The sequence below is a fragment of the Ranitomeya variabilis genome, chromosome 5 (genome assembly GCF_051348905.1).
Source record: "Ranitomeya variabilis isolate aRanVar5 chromosome 5, aRanVar5.hap1, whole genome shotgun sequence".
NCBI classification, from domain to species: Eukaryota; Metazoa; Chordata; class Amphibia; order Anura; family Dendrobatidae; genus Ranitomeya; species Ranitomeya variabilis.
The window spans coordinates 29,508,261-29,527,335 of record NC_135236.1 but is presented as its reverse complement, the minus strand read 5'-3'; the positions used below and the strand labels follow the sequence as shown (position 1 = coordinate 29,527,335).

General features: G+C 45.4%; 1 protein-coding gene across 1 annotated transcript; it reads right to left on the bottom strand.

The window, feature by feature from the left end:
• Positions 1 to 3,992: 3,992 nt before the first annotated feature.
• Positions 3,993 to 18,032, bottom strand: LOC143774769 (uncharacterized). The gene is made up of 4 exons (XM_077262532.1): positions 17,796 to 18,032; positions 4,999 to 5,140; positions 4,743 to 4,893; positions 3,993 to 4,656 (listed from the first exon to the last, which is right to left on the bottom strand). The coding sequence occupies exons 2-4, from the start codon at positions 5,045 to 5,047 to the stop codon at positions 3,993 to 3,995; spliced, it is 864 nt and encodes a 287-aa protein (XP_077118647.1). The 5' UTR covers positions 5,048 to 5,140; positions 17,796 to 18,032.
• Positions 18,033 to 19,075: the final 1,043 nt, after the last annotated feature.

Here is a 19,075-nt window from a genome sequence, read left to right as displayed (position 1 = left end):
TAAATTCCCGCCAAAGATCCGCTTAATGATTCTCTTTCATTAGACTAAGAATTTTTTTTCATTCTACTTTAGCGATATCAAAACGTCTCAAGGCACTGCTGTCCAAAGTTGAGAATAAAATTAAAATCGCCTCACCAAATTAAGTGGTGGAATGAGAGCGTGAGTTTGGATAATATCAACTTAAAAACTGAGAGTTGGGCTGATGCTGGAAGATGACTATTTACAATACAAATATTCCGTCTCTGGAACATTCCCTGTAGGATAATCTACCATCTTGAGCCGCATAAAAGTTTGCAGGTTGTAACAGAAAAATATTCTTACGGAAAATAGCTACACCTCTCATCTTATGGTCCCAGGTGGATACAAAAAAGCGGGAATAGGCGGAATCAAAATACTTCGGGCATGAAGAATTAGAAAAATGGTGCGCCTGGAGACATATCAGGACTACGGTATTTTTTGATAGCCTAAAAAGGACTTCGTGTGTTTTAAGGGGGAATTAAAACCCCTAACGTGATAAAACCCTACACATATTTAGTTAAATTTGCAATGCTAGATAATAACTCGCCCCATATATTCTCCCCATAAATGCGGAATTGAAATCTTGAACCAGCATGCGTAAAACAACCTTGATGATGATAAATACAATGGGTATAAATGTTCCTGTGATAAAGCAAATGGGAAAGACAGGGGGGAAGGCAAACAAAGACATCAGACAAATAACAGACAATTAACATTAAATGAGCAACAAGTCCAATTCGCATGGGGATCTGGAGCCCCTTATTAACGAGAACAATCCAAAAATCACTATAATTAGGCAACCATGTATTATCCCCGCAGGTAAATCCCCGGCTTATATTACATTTCTATGCCAGTTGAAACCAGCTTAGGCAAACAGAACAAAATCAAATACAATTAGTAAATATTAGGGTATGTTCACACGTTCCTGATTTCAATCCTTTTTTTCCAGGACTAAAAACCGCAGCTCTTGGCAGAAAACGCAGGTGCGTTTTTTGGTGCGTTTTTGGTGCGTTTTTTAATGCGTTTTTTGATGCGGTTTTTAGTGCGTTTTTTTATGCAGTTTTCTCTGCAGATTGTCTGTGTTTGACACAAATAAAGCTTACTGCAGTGGGGGGAAAAAAAAAAAGATGTCATTTCCTTGTCCAACCCTTTTCTTCTTCCATCCTCCATTTTGGAACTTACACATCAAAATGAGTGGACGTGCTGAGCGTAGGCCAGATGACAGCCCGCGGATCCAGCTCCGCACGCCACACCGGATTGCGATCCTGGGGTTGATTCTTCTAATCTTGAATCGACATGCACGTCAGGTAAGCAGATGTCTTTTTGTTTTATATATTGGGTTATAGGTACATGTCCACGTTCTGGAAACGCTGTGTGTTTTGCGCTGCGTGGGGCCGCAGCGCCAAACATGCAGCGTCCAGATGTAACAGCATAGTGGAGGGGATTTCATGAAATCACGTGTCCACTGTGTGTCATCCGTCAGCCCTGCGACTCCGGACATGCTGCGCGTCTTTTATGATCACAGCATGTCCGTGTTCCTTGTTGAGAAGCTGCGGCTCCGCAAGGAATAAAACAGGGCCCTATGCGTGGGGTGCGATGATGCTGGATTTGTACAAGGAACACATCTGGCATCATCGCGTCCCAGAAGGGGGTGGGGCTTTGCACATAGCGGCTTTGGCGCTCCAACGATAACGATGGCCATCCTGAACGTGGACACGTACCCTTACATATTCCGCATTGCTTTCCAGGCATGTTTGATTTTTTTTTCTCATTGTTGTGTTTTACAAAATATATTTTTTTGTTTTATTTTAGAGGCAGCGGCGGCAGAGAAGGCGTGCGCAGAAAAGGATGTGGGTGCACCCGCTTTTAGCAGAGCGAACAGAGAAGGGGCACTTTTATGTGCTGTACAATGATTTGAGGAGGTAAGTAGAAATATATTGAATGATAAATTTACATTTTTTTGCTAGCAATACTTGTGAAGTAACCCTTTTTTTTGTTTCTTTTTAAATTTTCAGATATCCGGAAAAATGTATCTTTTTGTCGGCTACCAATTATGGCATTCGACAGACTGCTCACCATCCTGGCACCCCATTTGGCACTGCAAGACACAGTGATGAGGAAGTCCATCTCTGCAGAGGAAAGGCCGCTCATCACCTTGCGGTAAGTAACAATTTTTGGGGGGGAATGTCGTTAGGTCTCCATTTTACACGTCTCTGTGTCCAGTATGTGTGATTAAACCCACCCAGTCCTCTTGTTGGACGGGGGGCACACATATACACACACACACGTGAGATACGGCCGAGTGTTGCATGGTAATCCCCGGCCCTGCTGCCTGCACTCTGGAGCGGAGTGTGCACCCACATACCAATACATGGAGCCGCACGCTCCACAACGGAGTGCATGCAGCAGGTCCGGGGATTACCATGCAACACTCGGTCATATCTCGCATGCGTGTGTGCACAAGTCCCATCAGGCTTTTTATTTAATGTTTTTTACACCCTTTGTGTTGTGCTGGGTGTTAATGCCATCATTATTGAATGGTGCTGGACGCATATTATAGCGGCTTTACTTGTGACATGTTGTAATTACCTTTTTGTGTGACATTTCTAATTTTCTTTTTTGTTTCTTTGCAGATTTTTGGACACAGGAGAGAGCTATACATCACTGCACCTCCAATTTAGAGTTGGTAAATCTACCATCTCTAACATTGTGAGGTGTACATGTACTGTCATCTGGCAGAAGTTGCAGCCCATGGTGATGCCTTCCCCAACCGAGGAGACTTGGCTGCAGGTTGCAGCAGGCTTTCAGTCTGTGGCCAATTTCCCAAACTGCATAGGTGCAGTCGATGGTAAACATGTAAGGGTTCAGCAGCCACCACGATCAGGATCACGCTTCTTTAATTATAAGAAGTATTTTTCAGTGGTCCTGATGGCGGTGGCTGATGCCCATTACAAATTTGTTGCCATTGATGTTGGTGCCTATGGTAGTACTGGGGATTCTCGGGTGTTGCGAACGTCACAGATTGGGATGCAAATTCTTCGAGATGGCGGCACGCTCCCAGCCCCAAGACCTTTGCCGGGTTCCACACATCCAGTACCCTTTGTGATGGTATCGGATGAGGCGTTTCCCTTAACGACAACCCTGCTGCGCCCATACCCACGAAGGGGACTGGATGCCCGACGGAGGATTTTTAATTATCGGCTGAGTCGTGCACGCAGATATGTGGAATGCACCTTTGGGATCATGACTAGTCAGTGGAGGATCTTTCACACTGCCATTCAGTTGGACACAGACACCGTTGATGCTGTGATAAAGGCTTGCTGTGTACTCCACAACTATGCTCGTGAGTACAACACTGACGTAGATGTGGAGTACCAGCAGCCAGTATTTAATCCAGTGGTCAACGGGGGTCTGGGCAGGCCGTCCAACTCAGGTGTGCGTGTGAGAGAATCCTTCACTGACTACTTTATGAGTCCTGAAGGTGCCGTGCACTGGCAATACTCCTGTGCTGGTGTTGAGCAGCCTGACCAGCAGAGAAGGATGCATCTACACTGACCCTCCCCAAAAATTTGCCGACATCGCTGCTAACAGTTGTGAAAAGATCACGAAGAATGATAAACGACAGCAATCAACAGAAAATTTAGTTTCCAAAAAATTTTTTTTCATGTTACCAAAAAAAGAAAAAAAATTGGTTGTAATTTAAATAAAAAATGTATGTGTTTAATTTGGTTTGTTTCTTTGTATGTCAAAAAAATGGGTGTTGTTTTCATAAATTAACAGCAGTATGAGATATACAATAGTTAACACATCAACCCCTAAACCACTAATCGATAGCCCATAAACCCAGGACAGCGGCCTTGTCCCCATTGTCTAAAAAGAAGAGAATATTTTTTGAACAAAAAAATTTATTTTAAAGAACACAAATTAGTGGTAATTTTTACAATTGATTATTCAACTTATTTTTCAATTTACGTTCAATTAAGAAAGGTGTAGTCTGGAGAATAGAGGAAATTTGTTCCTACTGTTTGCGAAGTTGCTCCCCCCAGCTGCTGCGAACTTCTTCTATCTCCATAACTTCCTTGGCTGTTGGCCAAATACTGGGGTCTTGTAGCTGGTGTTTCAGGTGTTCTCTGTCGGGGCCTGAAAAGTCCCAACCCCCCCATCAGAACCTCATTGTATGGCGAAAAAGGAGCAGGGTCCTCCAGAGCAGTGAGGGACATCTGGACCATAGACATAAAAAGAGATTGTCTATCCGGTGGCAGGGAGCGTGTTTTTCTTGCGACAGTTAGTGCAAACGAGTCGCAATGGTCGTCGCTACTTGATTTTTTAATGAAATCCAAGGTGTCACAGGCAATTTGAACCGTTTGGTCCTCTTGGTTCTTCTTTGTTTTTTTTGTTTTTTTCTCTGCTGCCACCGGATAGACAGCTCTCTTCTCCACTCTCACAGCTTCTACGGAATCAGATGCTTCAGCAGCTGCTGAAGCAGATGTGGATGCAGCAGCTGTTGAAGTGGATGTTGATTCAGCAGAAGCTGTGGGAGTGGAGGGAGAGATGGTCCCTCCCACTCCAGAGGAACTGCCTGCTCCATCCTCTGTGTCGCTGTCCTCGAAATCAGCTGCAGACATGTTTCCTTCCGTCCTGTGGGGGGAAAAAAAGATCATTAATAAAATTTTTAGCACAACATATTATATATAAATAATCTTGTGGAGTGGATTTTAACTTACTTTCTCAATGTCCTGCTGGTCACAATGAACTGTAGCTCTTCACTGAAGGGGAATTTTGTTTTGCTCGGCGAAGGGCCACTCTTTGAACTCTCATTTAGAAATTTGGTAAATCGGTCTCTGATGGAGCGCCAACGTTGCCTCACATCTTTATCTACCAAAAAAAGGTTCCAAAAAACAACAACAATTTTTTAGAGATCTAAACAAATTATATTTTTAATATACTCAAGGTTTACTAAATAAATGTAATTATAATTACGTATTTTCTGCTGTGTTGCCCCAGGATAATTGTCCCAATCCGGGAACATGTCGCGAACTATTTTGGTCCACGCGAGTTCCCTAAAGTATTTATCCTTATAGGATTCATCTGAAGGGTCCCACAGGGCCGGATAATCACGAACCTACAATGAATACAATAGTGTCATCTCATAATCTATAGAACGACCAAGTAATGTTACACAAATGCTTTTAAAAAGTTGAAATATATCAAAGTAACCCCTAATAAATGAACACAAGCACAAACTGAAAACACAAACACCACTAAAAACGTTCGTGTGCAGTTGTTTTACTACTAGCTCTGGCGCCGTCAATCCTGAGCGGTGCGTGCGCCAATCAACATTAAGTAAAAAACCCACTATAAACTGAAATAGTTAGGGTAGGGTTAGGGCTTATAACCCTAAGGACCCTACCCCTAAAGGGATCCTAACCCGAAAGGGATCCTACCCCTAACCCTAAAGGGATCCTAACCCTACCCCTAACCCTAAAGGGATCCTAACCCTAAAGGGATCCTAACCCTACCCCTAACCCTAAAGGGATCCTAACCGTACCCCTAACCCTACCCCTAACCCTAAAGGGATCCTAACCCTACCCCTAACCCTAAAGGGATCCTAACCCTACCCCTAACCCTAAAGGGATCCTAACCCTACCCCTAACCCTAAAGGGATCCTAACCCTACCCCTAACCCTAAAGGGATCCTAACCCTACCCCTAACACTAAAGGGATCCTAGGGTTAATGATAGGGTTGCTATTGTAAGGTGGCATTAAGCACGGTTAATAATGGAGAGGCGTCAATAAGACGCCTATCCATTATTAATCCTATTAAAGGGTTACTATAATATATGTGGACCCCCTAAAAAAAAAATACATAGGGTCCCCCTATATTTTTAGGCCAGAAAGGCTAGGCAGACAGCCGTGGGCCAATATTTGAGGGCCGGGAAGGGGTTAAAATACCCATGGCTGTTCCCAGGCTCTGAATATTAACCCACAGCTGTCTGCGCAGCCTTTCTGGCACTAAAATATAGGGGGCCCCGAAAAAAAAAGTGTTGTGGTCCCCCTATATTTTTAGGCCAGAAAGGCTACGCAGACAGCCGTGGGCTTATATTCATAGCCTAGGAAAGGGGCCATGGATATTTGCCCCCCCCTGGCTACAAATATAAGCCCGCAGCCGCCCCGGAAAAGGCGCATCAAGAAGATGCGCCAATTCCGGCACTTAGCCCCTCTCTTCCCACTCCCGTGTAGCGGTGGGATATGGGGTAATGAGGGGTTAATGCCACCTTGCTATTGTAAGGTGGCATTAAGCCCGGTTAATAATGGAGAGGCGTCAATAAGACGCCTATCCATTATTAAGCCAATGAAAGGGTTAAAAAAAAAACCCACAAAGACTAGAAAAAAATATTTTAATGAAATAAAGACACCCACTTTTTGACCAAATTTTATTAAACGCTCAATCCGTCCAGAAGACCCTCGACCTGAAAAAGAGGCAAAATAAAAAAACAAATTCATACTCCCTGGCCCTGTCCGCAGAAATCCATCGAGGGTCCCACGAAGATCTTCCATGGAGAACAGACACATCCGGAGATATGTCTGCTCTCCACGGCTGCAGCAACACACTGACAGGAGCCATAGTTCCTGTCGGTGTGTCACTGCGCATGCGCGAGTTTACCGGCGGTCATTGACCCCGGCACTCTCGCTTAACGGCAGTGCTGCGTGGGAAAGTTCAACGCAGCTGTACTGCCGTTAACCGAGACGCTGGAGCCATTGAACTCCGGGACAGTACGCGATACACTGCTAGGAGCTTCGCTCCTGGCAGTGTATCGCCGGAGAGCAGCGGATCGGCGTGGGACACTCGTTTTATGGATTCTGCGGACAGGGAGTATGAATTTGATTTTTTATTTTGGTATTTTTCCCTGGAGGATCGAGGGCTTCGCCTACAAGTGTGCTGTTGGTGAGTATATACTCTGTTATGTGTTGTATGTACTGTACTGTGTGTCATGTATGTGTATTGTGTGTAGGTGTTTTGTGTAACTTTACAATTGTGCTAAGTCGCCGGACACAGGGACAACTCTCCCATCCTATACCGGATGGGAGTAGTAGTCCCATATGGCGACTTAGCACAATGGAGACACTATCGTCGCATGGGGACACACACGCATACACACATACGCATACACACACACACACACACGCATACACACACACACGCGCATACACACACACGCATACACACACACGCATACACACACACGCATACACACACACGCATACACACACACGCATACACACGCACGCACGCACGCACACACACACACACACACACACACACACACACACACACACACACACACACATACATACCAAATCAATCAGACGCCCGACATCGATCCCCATGCGACGGTATGCCTCCATGACAGTCTCTTCGGGAACGACACTACGCCCACGCACTTCCGCCCACGCACTTCCTCCCGCTTCCCCGCACTTCCTGCTGCAGCGGTTTCTGCACCACAAACCGCAATAAAACCCGCAGATATATTTTTGATCTGCGGGTTTAACTGCGGGTTTGACTTCACAATGGAGGTCTATGGGTGCAGAACCGCTGCTGTTTCGGACAAAGAAGTGACATGCTCCTTCTTTTTTCCCGCAGCTATTCAGCGCGGCTTTTTTTTTTTTAATTCAGGATCATGTGCACAGCGGTTCCTGTTTTCCATAGGGTACATTGTACTGTACCCTGCATGGAAAAAAGCTGCGGAACCGCAGTGGCAAAACCGCTGCGGTTCCGCAGTAAAAAACGCACTGTGTGAACATGGCCTTACTATAAACGGATCAAAACAGCTGAAACTGATAATATTCAGATACGACCAGTGAAAGTCATCGGTTATAAATCCCGACTGGTCATCTATGGCTATACATACTGTACTTATATGGTACTCAATAAGGAAAATGCACCACGGACTAAACTATAAAAGCATAACCAAAATATCTAAGCCCTGTAGGCTATAGTAAGCCCGTGAGTCCTTCAGGCACAAAAAGATAGGGTTGTCACCCTAAAGATAGTTGTATGCTGATTGATGAAAATCAAGTAACGTTTAAGTGTTGATGTCTTGATCTACTGACTTCTCTACATTATCTCGTAGACCTTGATTTTCGAGGTGGTAAGGATTGAGGGACATACAGTTCTGGGATACCAGCTTGATTTAAGGCCAGCTACATAAAGGTTTTATTATTAAAGTCCTCTTGTCGCCGTTAAACTACTTCATGAGGAAACTCGGGAATTGATCTTAAGGATGACATCTCTAGGATTATTATCTGATCGGGGCTTTCCCACAGCTCTATGTATTCTAGTTATATGTAGCGGAGCTGGATCTGTTTGTGGGAGTAAAGCAGCAAAAAGCGTGGAGGACGTGTCTTTAAGGGCTGATATTTCCTCAGGTAGACCTCGTATGGGCAAGTTACCCCTGCGGGATCTATTTTCAATGTCTTCACATTTTAATTCTAATTTATTGATACTCTCCATGTGCTGTTTAAGAGCCCCCTGGTCTTCCTCTAATGAATCAACCACAGCATCCATTTTTTTCTTCCGATGTAAATGTCCATTGCGCAATGTCCTGTAAGTGTGAAGTGACAATCTGGCAGGCACAGTACTGATTAAAGAATGTGCCTCTGACTGCGGAGCACATAGGGTTAAAGCTAGAAGAAAACTCTGTGCAGTGCCCAATTCCCCCCCTCCCACTACTCCCCAGGTGACGCCATAATTGGGACAGATCCAGATCTCCCACTGCCCCCTCTCCCGGACTGCCAGTTCCCCCCTCTCCTGCACGCGGACTCCCCTCTGTCCAGCGCCGATTCGGTGGTTAATTCATCCTCCCCCCTCCGCCGGGGCTCCCGTCCTCAGCCATTGGTGCTCCTATCACCGATTGGGCAGTGGTGCTGCTGGGTAGATGCTCGGCGCGCGCCTCCCGCGTGCATATGTGTCAGTGGGGAGCCGGCGCTTCCAAGTCACGGTGCTCCCTCTGCTGCCCCACGCACGGCTCCGGGGGGCGCGGTGTCGCCGGGCGCCGCTGCTATCTGCAAGGTGCTTGTTCATCGGGCCCGTCCACTTCGGCCTCCCTCCTCTGCACGCGTGTTGGCCCCGGTCACTTCTGGTCCCTGGTTTACAGACCGGGGCTCAGTGCGTGCGGGGAAATCCCCGCCCACTCCCACAATGCAGGCCCGCACTGTCGCCCAGAGCGAGCCTGGAAAGCCCCGCCCACTCCCAGATCGGTGTGGCGCTCCCTGCCATCGGGATGGTGTCGCCTCTCCCCCTTCTGTGGCGGCAGCAGCGCTCCACCGTTCCCCATTTTCCTGGCGGTGCAGACGGTCCGCGTGGTTGCCCCGGCCCCAAGTCAGCCTCCGGGTCAGGCAGCAATGCAGCGCCGCCAACGCACAGCTTCCGGCGGCGCGTCTCTAAACGCCAGGCCCTAGCTCCTACTAGCTCTCCTCTCTGCTTCACTCCGGTCCCCCTTTCACTTCCAGTGCCCGGCCGTCACCTCTCTGCCTGCGCAGGGGGACGTGGAGACGGGGCATGAGTTACTGTACACAGCTGCAGAGCATGCCGATCGGTATCATCCGTCCGATGGGCGCGCTCTGCAGCTTCACCCAGCCCGCAACACTGAGTGGCTCCATGGTGGCTCGGACGCTACAGCTCAAGCCCCCCCTCCCGCGCAGTCACCGCCCATTCCTGTCGCGTCATCCTCTGGCCCCGCCCACCTCCACACTGGACGTCCGGCCAGCAAGAAGACTAAAGGATCATCCATGGCCGGTCCACTCCTCGTTTAATCAACGAGGAATTAGTCATTTGCAGCAATGCTTCGTGCATTTACGTTCTCAAACCCAAATGCGATCCCGTCGGTAGAGGCGCTTAGGTCCCATTTAACTCATCCGATGGATCCAATATGCCCGCAATAAATAGACAAGTGCTACGCAGTAATAATAAATACAAGCAGATTTTTCTCTCACATACAGGGAGGTCCCCTCTTATCAGATATCAATTTCAAGCAAACTTGTTTGCTATAAACAGTGCCATAAAAAATTACATGAATAAATGATTATAAAATAAAATCCATCGCCAATTAAAAATTAACATGACACATTCTTTCCTAATAAACCAGCCGCCACCAAAACTATCGCAGACCGAAGTGCAGACAATAGGCCGCTGTAAATCCACATGTTCCGCCAGATATATGACCTGATTTGCTCAAGTAACACATCTGGTCTCTTACAGGCGTCTCTAAGCCTACAGTTTGGGCATTAAGCCATTCTTATGTGTACTGGGCTAGCAAAAGAGCCGAACTTCGGAGGTAATGATCGGAGAAAGCAGAAAGGTGCTGAGCTCTGTACAGTGATGTCAGCAGACAGCGTTTTATCTGCTTATTACCGGATATGGTATTGGCAAAAGCCACTGAGAATTCAAGAAGGACGGGCAAAATTTACAAAAGGGAAAGATAGCATCGTTGTTCGTCACAACGAGCTGGAAGCAGATAACTCTGCTCTGCTGAGACCGGACGGCATTCACCTCTCGGACATTGGTCTCTCCATAATTGTCAGGTTTGCAGGATAGAGTTGAACAGGCCCTAAAGATGTTGGGTGGGGGTCAGAGTCCTGTGTAGGTCATACACATGATCCTTCATGGCGGTAGTGTAGAGAGGGTAAAGGTTTGTAACCGCTCATCGGCTTGCTCGCCTGGCGGTCACTGACGGGGCCTTCAGCGATGAGTCCGTTATGACTTGTAATTGCCCTTCTCTGCTTATCAAATTAATAAACTGTGACCGACCTGTTCAACCCATCCAGGCTTGTCTGCACTTAATTACGGGATCAGTGGGAAGGGGGGAAGGCACTGTTTACGACACACAGGTCTCTGCAGTCTGGCAGGCACAGTACTGATTAAAGAATGTGCCTCTGACTGCGGAGCACATAGGGTTAAAGCTAGAAGAAAACTCTGTGCAGTGCCCAATTCCCCCCCTCCCGCTACTTCCCAGGTGATGCCATAATTGGGACACCCAACTGACCAGCTGGAAGAAAGAGGAAGGAGCGTCCGGCCACACCCTCGGGGGTTAAATTCAGGTGCCAGGGTCAGTGCCTTCCCTCTTTCTCCCCGGCTGACAATGGAATCGGTTGTCCCACCCGCCCTCCCTTATATAATCATGAATGTACTGCGCTACGGTTGGTAAAACATAAAAAAAAAAAAAAAATTATAATAATTCTTGTGATTAAGTCACAGCGGTAGTGTAGAGGGGGTAAAGGTTTGTAACCGCTCATCGGCTTGCTCGCCCTGCCGGTCACTGACGGGGCCTTCAGCGATGAGTCCGTTATGACTTGTAATTGCCCTTCTCTGCTTATCAAATTAATAAACTGTGACCGACCTGTTCAAACCATCCAGGCTTGTCTGCACTTCACTACGGGATCGGTGGGAAGGTGGGAGGCACTGTTTACGACACACAGGTCTCTGCAGTCTGCATAGCAGAGGCGAGGTCTGCCTTAAAAGTTTCCTGCAGTGCTTTAGTTAGCCCTGCTGTGTGTACGGTGGTCCTCCTGAGGGGGAAAGTCATCCGAGCTGGCTGTAATGTTTACCTGCAATGAAGGAGCGGAAGAAGCAGGGGAAGCTGTGGTGGTGGCGGCCATCTTTGAAGCGCTGCTTCCTGTGAGGAGTTCGGTAACCGGACGGATTACCGGCTGTGCAGGGCCTCCCTTTTTTGGCATCTCACCCCGGAGCTCCCCGGTATGTATAGACTTCACCGGTGCTTAAGTCGTCACTTTCCGAGTGCTTGAAGGGGCTATAAACAGCCTGCTGGGGAGCGCAGCACGTCCGTCGCCATAGAGTCCTGCGCATGCGCCCCTCTATATACAATTTTTTAAATAAATATTTATAGATAATATGGGGGAAAGCATTTATTCATATGACTATTTTCTGGAGAAAAAAATCCTTGGTTGAATCTGTGGTGTAAGCGACTAGAAGGCTGAATAAGTGACTGTGATACAATCTTTTAAGCAGGTTCTGTTCTAGTTTTTTCTGTTTCTAATATATAAATGAGGAGCCGTCTATTTATCTCTTTCTTTTGAAATCTGAAAAAACGAATTAACTAATTATATTGTTTAATAAATTTTATAATTTTTATACATATATGTTGAAAAATAATGTTAAGCTTTAATCAAATTACTTCATGAACTTTGACATTACATGTCACATGTTAGAATATCTTTTGGCGCAGTTTTTTTTTATTTCTGAATGTATTTAAGCAGCGTAACAGCGCTAACTGTATGTCCTTGTGGTATTTTCCTGAAGAAGAGGTCATATAGACCTTGAAACGCGTAGAATAAACCACCTAAATCTTTTCCAAATTTATCTGGATTTTTATTATTATGGCAGCGCGGATATAATCCACATATCTCAATTTAAGATGCTTCTTAGAAATTTTGAAATTATGTAACTTCGCTCTCAAAATAATTTTGGTTAAAAGGTTAATGATGGCCCCGTAAGATGCTCCATATTAAAATATGCCCCATATAATGCTGCATATAGGTTGATTATGGCCCCATAAGATGCTCCATAGAAAATTTGTCTCATATAATGCTCATCATATCAGTGCAGTTTATGCTGATATGAGTACTGTATATCTGCTGCTGCAATAAAGAAACAATCCCATCTCGTCGCTGCCCGCTGCTCCTCAGTGTCGCTGGCTCTCTGCAGTGACTGTTTCGGCAGAGGGCGCACACTAATCAAGTCATCGCGCCCTCTGACCTGAACGTCACAGCCAGAGGACCCGGAGGACACAGCACGGTGGTGGAACTGGGACAGGTGAATATTGCAAGTGCTGGTATCCTGAGCAAGCAGCGGCACAGACACCTGACCCCCATAGTGCGCCGGTGTCCTTGCCTGCTCAGGACACTGGCAATTGTCCCGGTGCCAACACCAACCGCCGGCCCTATCAGCAGCTCCCGAAACACTTACTGAGGCTGCAGGGGAGCGTGGATATGTTCCGGAGACTCCGGGGTCCTCCGCACTGGGACCGTGACTTGTGTATAAGCCGAGCGGGGTCGCCAAAGAAAGGGGCTGAAAAACTCTGCGTATACACGAGTATATGCGGTACCTTAATCCTGCTTTCCTGTTCACTCCAGAAGTTCTGAGATAAATGTAGGCTTTCCTTTCCTGTGTGTTTATTTTTTCCCCTTAACTATAGAGGACGAGCTTGACGGCTTATCATGAACATAAACTGCAGCACAGATTCATTTCAGCTAAAAGTCTTTATCTTAGATCAGGAATAGGACAGAAATTTATAGGACATTTCTTAAGTTTCCCAAATTCTTATGAAAAAATATTCCCCACAAACTGCATTGAAATACTGTTCCCAATTCATTATATATTTTAGGAGTCGGTCCATTTTATACCAACTCTGATGCCACAGCCCCGATGGCAATATTTTTTTGGATTAGGGCTGGGTCTCTGTGTCGATTTTGATTTCCAAAAGCCAGCCCTCTTTTTTGGTCAAAGCCAGACAAAAACGTACACGGTTTTTGAAGGAGCAATTGTACACAGTTGAGCGCAAGTCTGTGCGTATTTATAGCATACACAAATTGTGACAATATCGTGTCAATAACACTTGCAGTTTTTTACCATATGCTTGTTTGTAGATCTTGCACAAATCTGATGTTTTGCAACAATTATGCAGAGTGACAAAATACTGTGCGAAAAATGCATGTGGTTTTGACCACGCAGTTTTACACATGACCGGCACTCATTTTTGTTAAAAACCAGACAAAAACGTTAGCTGTTGTTGAGCAAGCGACTGCACATAAAGTTTAGCGCATGTCTGAGAGTTTTTATAGCATAATACAAAAATTGTAGTAAATTTGCACCAATAACATACATGCTGTGGAGAAACGGGGTCTGTGGGTGCTCTCGTCCGCTGGCCCGGCTGTCTTTAGCAAGACTGCATGGACCACGGCTCATACCACTGAACGCCCGCTCTATCTCCCCGTGGGCAATACACTACACCGACAACACAGGGTTAAGGTAAAACAGTGTGGCAATACTTTATTGAACCACAACACACAATAGCAAACAGAACAATCTCACCATGGCTGGAATTGTTTGGTCACATGGGCGCATATATAGAATATCACTGTGTCTCCACGTATTTCCAGTATGACATGTCAGAGCTCCCAGGGTCGCTACTCCATCTGTGGATGAACACACAAATAAGGGGTAACGACAAGCATAGGGAGATGACCAAGAACTGTCCATAGAGTCCATACAAGGTCCAAAGCCAGTTGACACGATAGTCACCACCTGTCTTATCTGACCATCTCCATGGAACCAGGCGACCAGCGGGTCCCACACCTGGCTTGTTTCCACATCTCAGGTTAACAGGATCCGTATACAGGGTCAGACAGATTGAACATTCCAGCAATTTTTCGAGACCTGCAGATGCCATCACAACTAAATCTGGAGACGAGACGGACGTGACCAGAGAGGCTCAAACTGTATCACTGCACCCAGAAGCTTCATCAGGAGGGCAGGAAATGTTCTGTCCATAACAAGATCCTAGAATATTACTGCACTGAGGACGCTGCTTATATCTGTGTGTCCTGCAGTTTGACTGGAGAACATAGAGGACACCGGGTGGAGACACTGGAAGAAGCCTCTGAAAAGAAGAAGCTGAAGAACCTGAGCAATGTTCAGCAGGAACTGATCAGAAAAAGAAAGTGGACTGAAGAAAAAATACAGAGTCTGGAAGAGTTAAGGAGAAAAGCTCAAGAAAAAGCAGCTGTAGCAACGGAGAGGGTCACTGCCCTGTTTCTAGACATCAGGAGACGGGTGTATGACCTGGAGAAGAGGGTCCTGCTCGACATCAGTAGGGTGGAAGGGAAGATGTCACTGTCTGATGTGTTCCAGAAACTGAAAATGAAGGAGGAGGAGCTGTCCAGGAAGATGAGGCACGTTGAAGAGCTGTGTAACATGACGGATCCACTGACTGTCCTACAGGAACCGGACACCGGTGACTTGTATGATCCTGCGGAAGGTGGTGAGGCCACAGGGGGACATGATGGAGGTGGTGAGGCCACAGGGGGACATGATGGAGGTGATGAGGCCACAGGGGGACATGATGGAGGTGATGAGGCCACAGGGGGACATGATGTAGATGACTGGGATGTGGAGCTGATATCACAATCATTATCTGATATTATAAGAGGTATAAATGTGGCCTTCTATATGCAGGATCCTGCAGACATATACCTGGATGTAAACACAGCTCAGAATAATCTCCATGGAACCAGGCGACCTGCGGGTCCCACACCTGGCTTTCTCCAAACATATCCATGGTTCCGAGATGGTCACTGGATCAGATCTGTGTCCTTCCAACCGGAGCCGAAAACCCCTAGGTTGTATCCTATAGAATCCTAGATCAGTGTCCCTCGTGATGGTGCCATGATGAATTGGCTGCAGTCCTTTCTCTTGTTTGTTGGGTGGTTTGTAGAATGTCTGGCTGGTAGCTCTGTGTTACTTCAGACTCCCAGGATGTGATCTCTGAGTCTTTCTGTGCCCAAGGCAGGAAAGCCACTCCCAGAATCACCCAGGGTCTCCCAGTCCAACATCAAGATAAGGCAAACAATGGTGATGGGATTAAGTAGCACCATAAGCACACATCAACAAACAAAGCTTAACACACTCAATGTACAGTCACTATTACAGACCCACATGGTATGCTAGACAGTATATCAGTTGGCAAATCTGTCCTCTTGACCCACCAGACATAAACACCCAAATTCACAAGCCAATATACAGACAAAAAGCCAGCCCTTTTGGCTCTGCAAAAACATGGTTGCCTGGGAAATTAGGATACAAAATGGTTTCTTCACACATGCTTTCACAGTGCAATCCTACCCTGTCCTGCCCCACAGTATTACAACCAAGCGAACAATTTTGCAGATGTCACGGAGAAGACATCAGATAATGCTGCAGTATAGTTAGGCACCCCATCCCAGTACAAGCTATAAGATAACCTCTTTTACAAATCCCCCCCATGGTCTGCGTGTACCCCAGAATGCATGCTGCAATGGTATCCAGAAAGGGTCTTCCTAGAAGCAACTCATACCTCTGCAGATTCCCATTTCCCTCCCACTCACTGTCTCCCAGGTGCACTTACCTGTCTTTGGACTCAATGGTTGTAGTCGGCGTAGGCCACAGCTTCTCCCTTGTGGAACAAATCACTGTTGTGGCTCCTGAGCACGGGATCAGAACTGAACTCATCCTCTTAAAACTATGCACTTGCAAGTGATTGGTTCATTTGAATCTAAATCTGTGATTGGTTAATGCAGCTTAGTAGGTTTAGCTTTTTTCATGGGGGCTGGCTAAACACACGATTTTCATGTTCAATAGCCAGCTTCCAATTTTTTTTTTATTTTTTTTTTTTAAAGGTGACCGCTGGCTACCGGGGCCCCTACGAGTTCAAAGAGCCGGCTCTCACCATTGGGACCATTTGTACATGTTGGCAGTATTGTGGAGAAAAGCTTGCGGTTTTGACCACGCTAATGCTTACGCAGTTTTGCACACGACCGACACTCCTTTTTCTTCAAAATCAGACAAAAATATATTGTTTTTGAACAAGCGACTGCACATAAGCCTAAAACTAAAAGGCACCCCAAAAAACGTGAGTTTATTGAAAACGATACTCATCTTGACGTTGCTCGCTTAATACGCAATTTTCCTTTTATTTCGAACAGATTTGAAGGGTATCTGTGTTCATAGATTGAGATTTGTCTATAATGAATGAATGGCTTTTAAAGCACAGCTGCCATCGGTGTTCAATTTGCAGAAATGCAGCTGAATTATGCCTGACAATTAATGAATAATTTTTTAAAGCCCAGATGCCATCTGGTGTTTAATTTTAAGCAATGAAGCTTGCGGAGAGCCGGACAACGACCCATCTTTTTTGACCCCATAGCCACTCCAAAAGTACGCATGTTTCACAGAGCTTTAACACATTGCATCGACTCGGTGTCAGGCGTACCTCCCGCGTTTGAGCTGCAAATAGCCGAACCTTGCGTTATTTGGTGGTCACACTGCAGAGTGAGTGCTGGTTATCGTGGAGTGACAGCTGGCTATCTCGCTTTGTAAGTTCACTCGATTTAACCAGGCCCAAAAAATTCACCCTCCGTCCTTGAGCTAAATATAAAACTTTATTTTTGTCATTATAATTGAAAGCGGTCATGAATTAATTTAATTGTCCCAGAGTTCCTTCCCATACAAATAGGATATCATCTATAAATCAATAAATCATATCCAATGATGAACCCTGTCAATACCAACAATCCGATTACTCTGAAATATATCCCGTTCCCATGTGCCCAAATATATTTGCATATGAAGGCGCACAGGCTACCCCCATTGCTGTCCCTAGAAGCTGTAAAGATGTCTGATTATTAAAGGTGAAACAATTATGAGTAAAGATAAACTCCAGTAAAGCTAAAATAAAATTTGATAATGATTTATCAATATTACCAGCTTCAAGGAACCAGGAGACGTCCTTTAGTCCATCCGCATGCCTAATGGACGTGTACAAACTTAAACATCAGCCGTGACTAGGCTCATATTGTCATTGATGTTCAATCCGTCAAGACTGCGCAAGTCAGCAGTAGTATCTTTGATGTGGGATGGTAAGGAGGTAACCAAAGGTTTCAAATAGAAATACACGATCTGACAGGCTATTTCTCCTATCCCCTCATTCTCAGACACTATAGGTCTACCTGGAGGGTTATATGGATCTTTGTGCACCTTTAGGATCAGGTAGAACGTGAGGAGACATGGTTTGATGGCCAGGACCGTGTCCATCTATTTCTTCAGGATTATCCCTTCATGTGCTTTAATAAAAAATATCAAAAAGTTCCTGTTGGAAAGTAATGAGAGAATTATGAAAGTATTTTTAGGACTGAATTATCCTCTAATAATTTACATACATATGTCAGTCTCTTTACTCCCCTTTTGTGCTGAGTAGTCTCTGTGTTTTATATTGGTGTTATAATAATTTTTCTTATAAAATTTGTCATCATTTTGGAATATACTGAGGTTTCATTCACTGTCCTCTCGAGTAATGCGATTGATGAGTTTATCCTGGTTCATTCATTTTTTGGGCATTTGTGTAATACATCCTTTGGTTCTGTGCATATGATGTACCATACTATATGAACAGCAGGTATGCAATATTCCTCAGCACTATAGGTGGTTCATGTACTACACAAATTGTCATCTATTTAAACCATATTCTCTTTTCTGTGAAACCTTGTTCTCACTGGGTCGGTATTCCACATTTTACATGTTAAGTCTTTTTATTGTTTTTTCATTAGCTTATAAATAATTTTAATAATTGAGGGAGTCTTTCTCATCAGTTTTACTATTTATATAGACTTAGACATTTGGAAAGGCCTATACTTCTCCATTCAGGATGTGCCTTTTTGACTGTTTCCACAAGGAGCTTTAGTCCTTCTAGGAAGGATTGGCTCAACATTATTCTCTACGGGCCAGTGGTTTTTGCACCCTAGATTGGTCCATCTTTGCTGTAGACTGTCAAAATATTTCTCCGCACTTTGGTCTTTATCTTGGACATATCCTACAAATCAGTTGTTATACTTTCAGTTGGATTCTGCTGTCCCCATCAGATCAGGAGCTTGCAGTACTCCTTTCCCAAATCCACTGTTTGTAGTTCCTCTAGCCACAATATAGTAACTAGACCATACCTTGTTTCATATTTTCATGGATTAGGATCTCCATGACATCTACCCTTTTTAGGCTGGTAAGATTCTCCAAGTCCTGCAAGGTGCATGTAGAATTAGTTTTCTTTCGGACTTATCTTACAAGAAGGAACTTACTTAGTTTCTGGATCAGACTGTTGACATTTGGTCACTAGTTGACCATGGATTTTATTCAGTAATGGCGGCATGTTGGGGTGGTCCTGTTCTATGCGGGATACTTGTACTAGTTGTATTCTCTACCTCCTGTATCAGTTTTCTCTGCCTGCATTAGATTGGGT

Excerpts from the sequence above, each read along its gene's own strand:
- LOC143774769 (XM_077262532.1), bottom strand. The coding sequence starts at position 5,047 with ATGTTCCCGGATTGGGACAATTATCCTGGGGCAACACAGCAGAAAATA. Across the intron at positions 4,894-4,998 it reads GGCAACACAGCAGAAAATAC|ATAAAGATGTGAGGCAACGT; the intron begins GTAATTATAATT and ends TTTTTTTGGTAG. Across the intron at positions 4,657-4,742 it reads ACCAGCAGGACATTGAGAAA|GACGGAAGGAAACATGTCTG; the intron begins GTAAGTTAAAAT and ends TTCCCCCCACAG.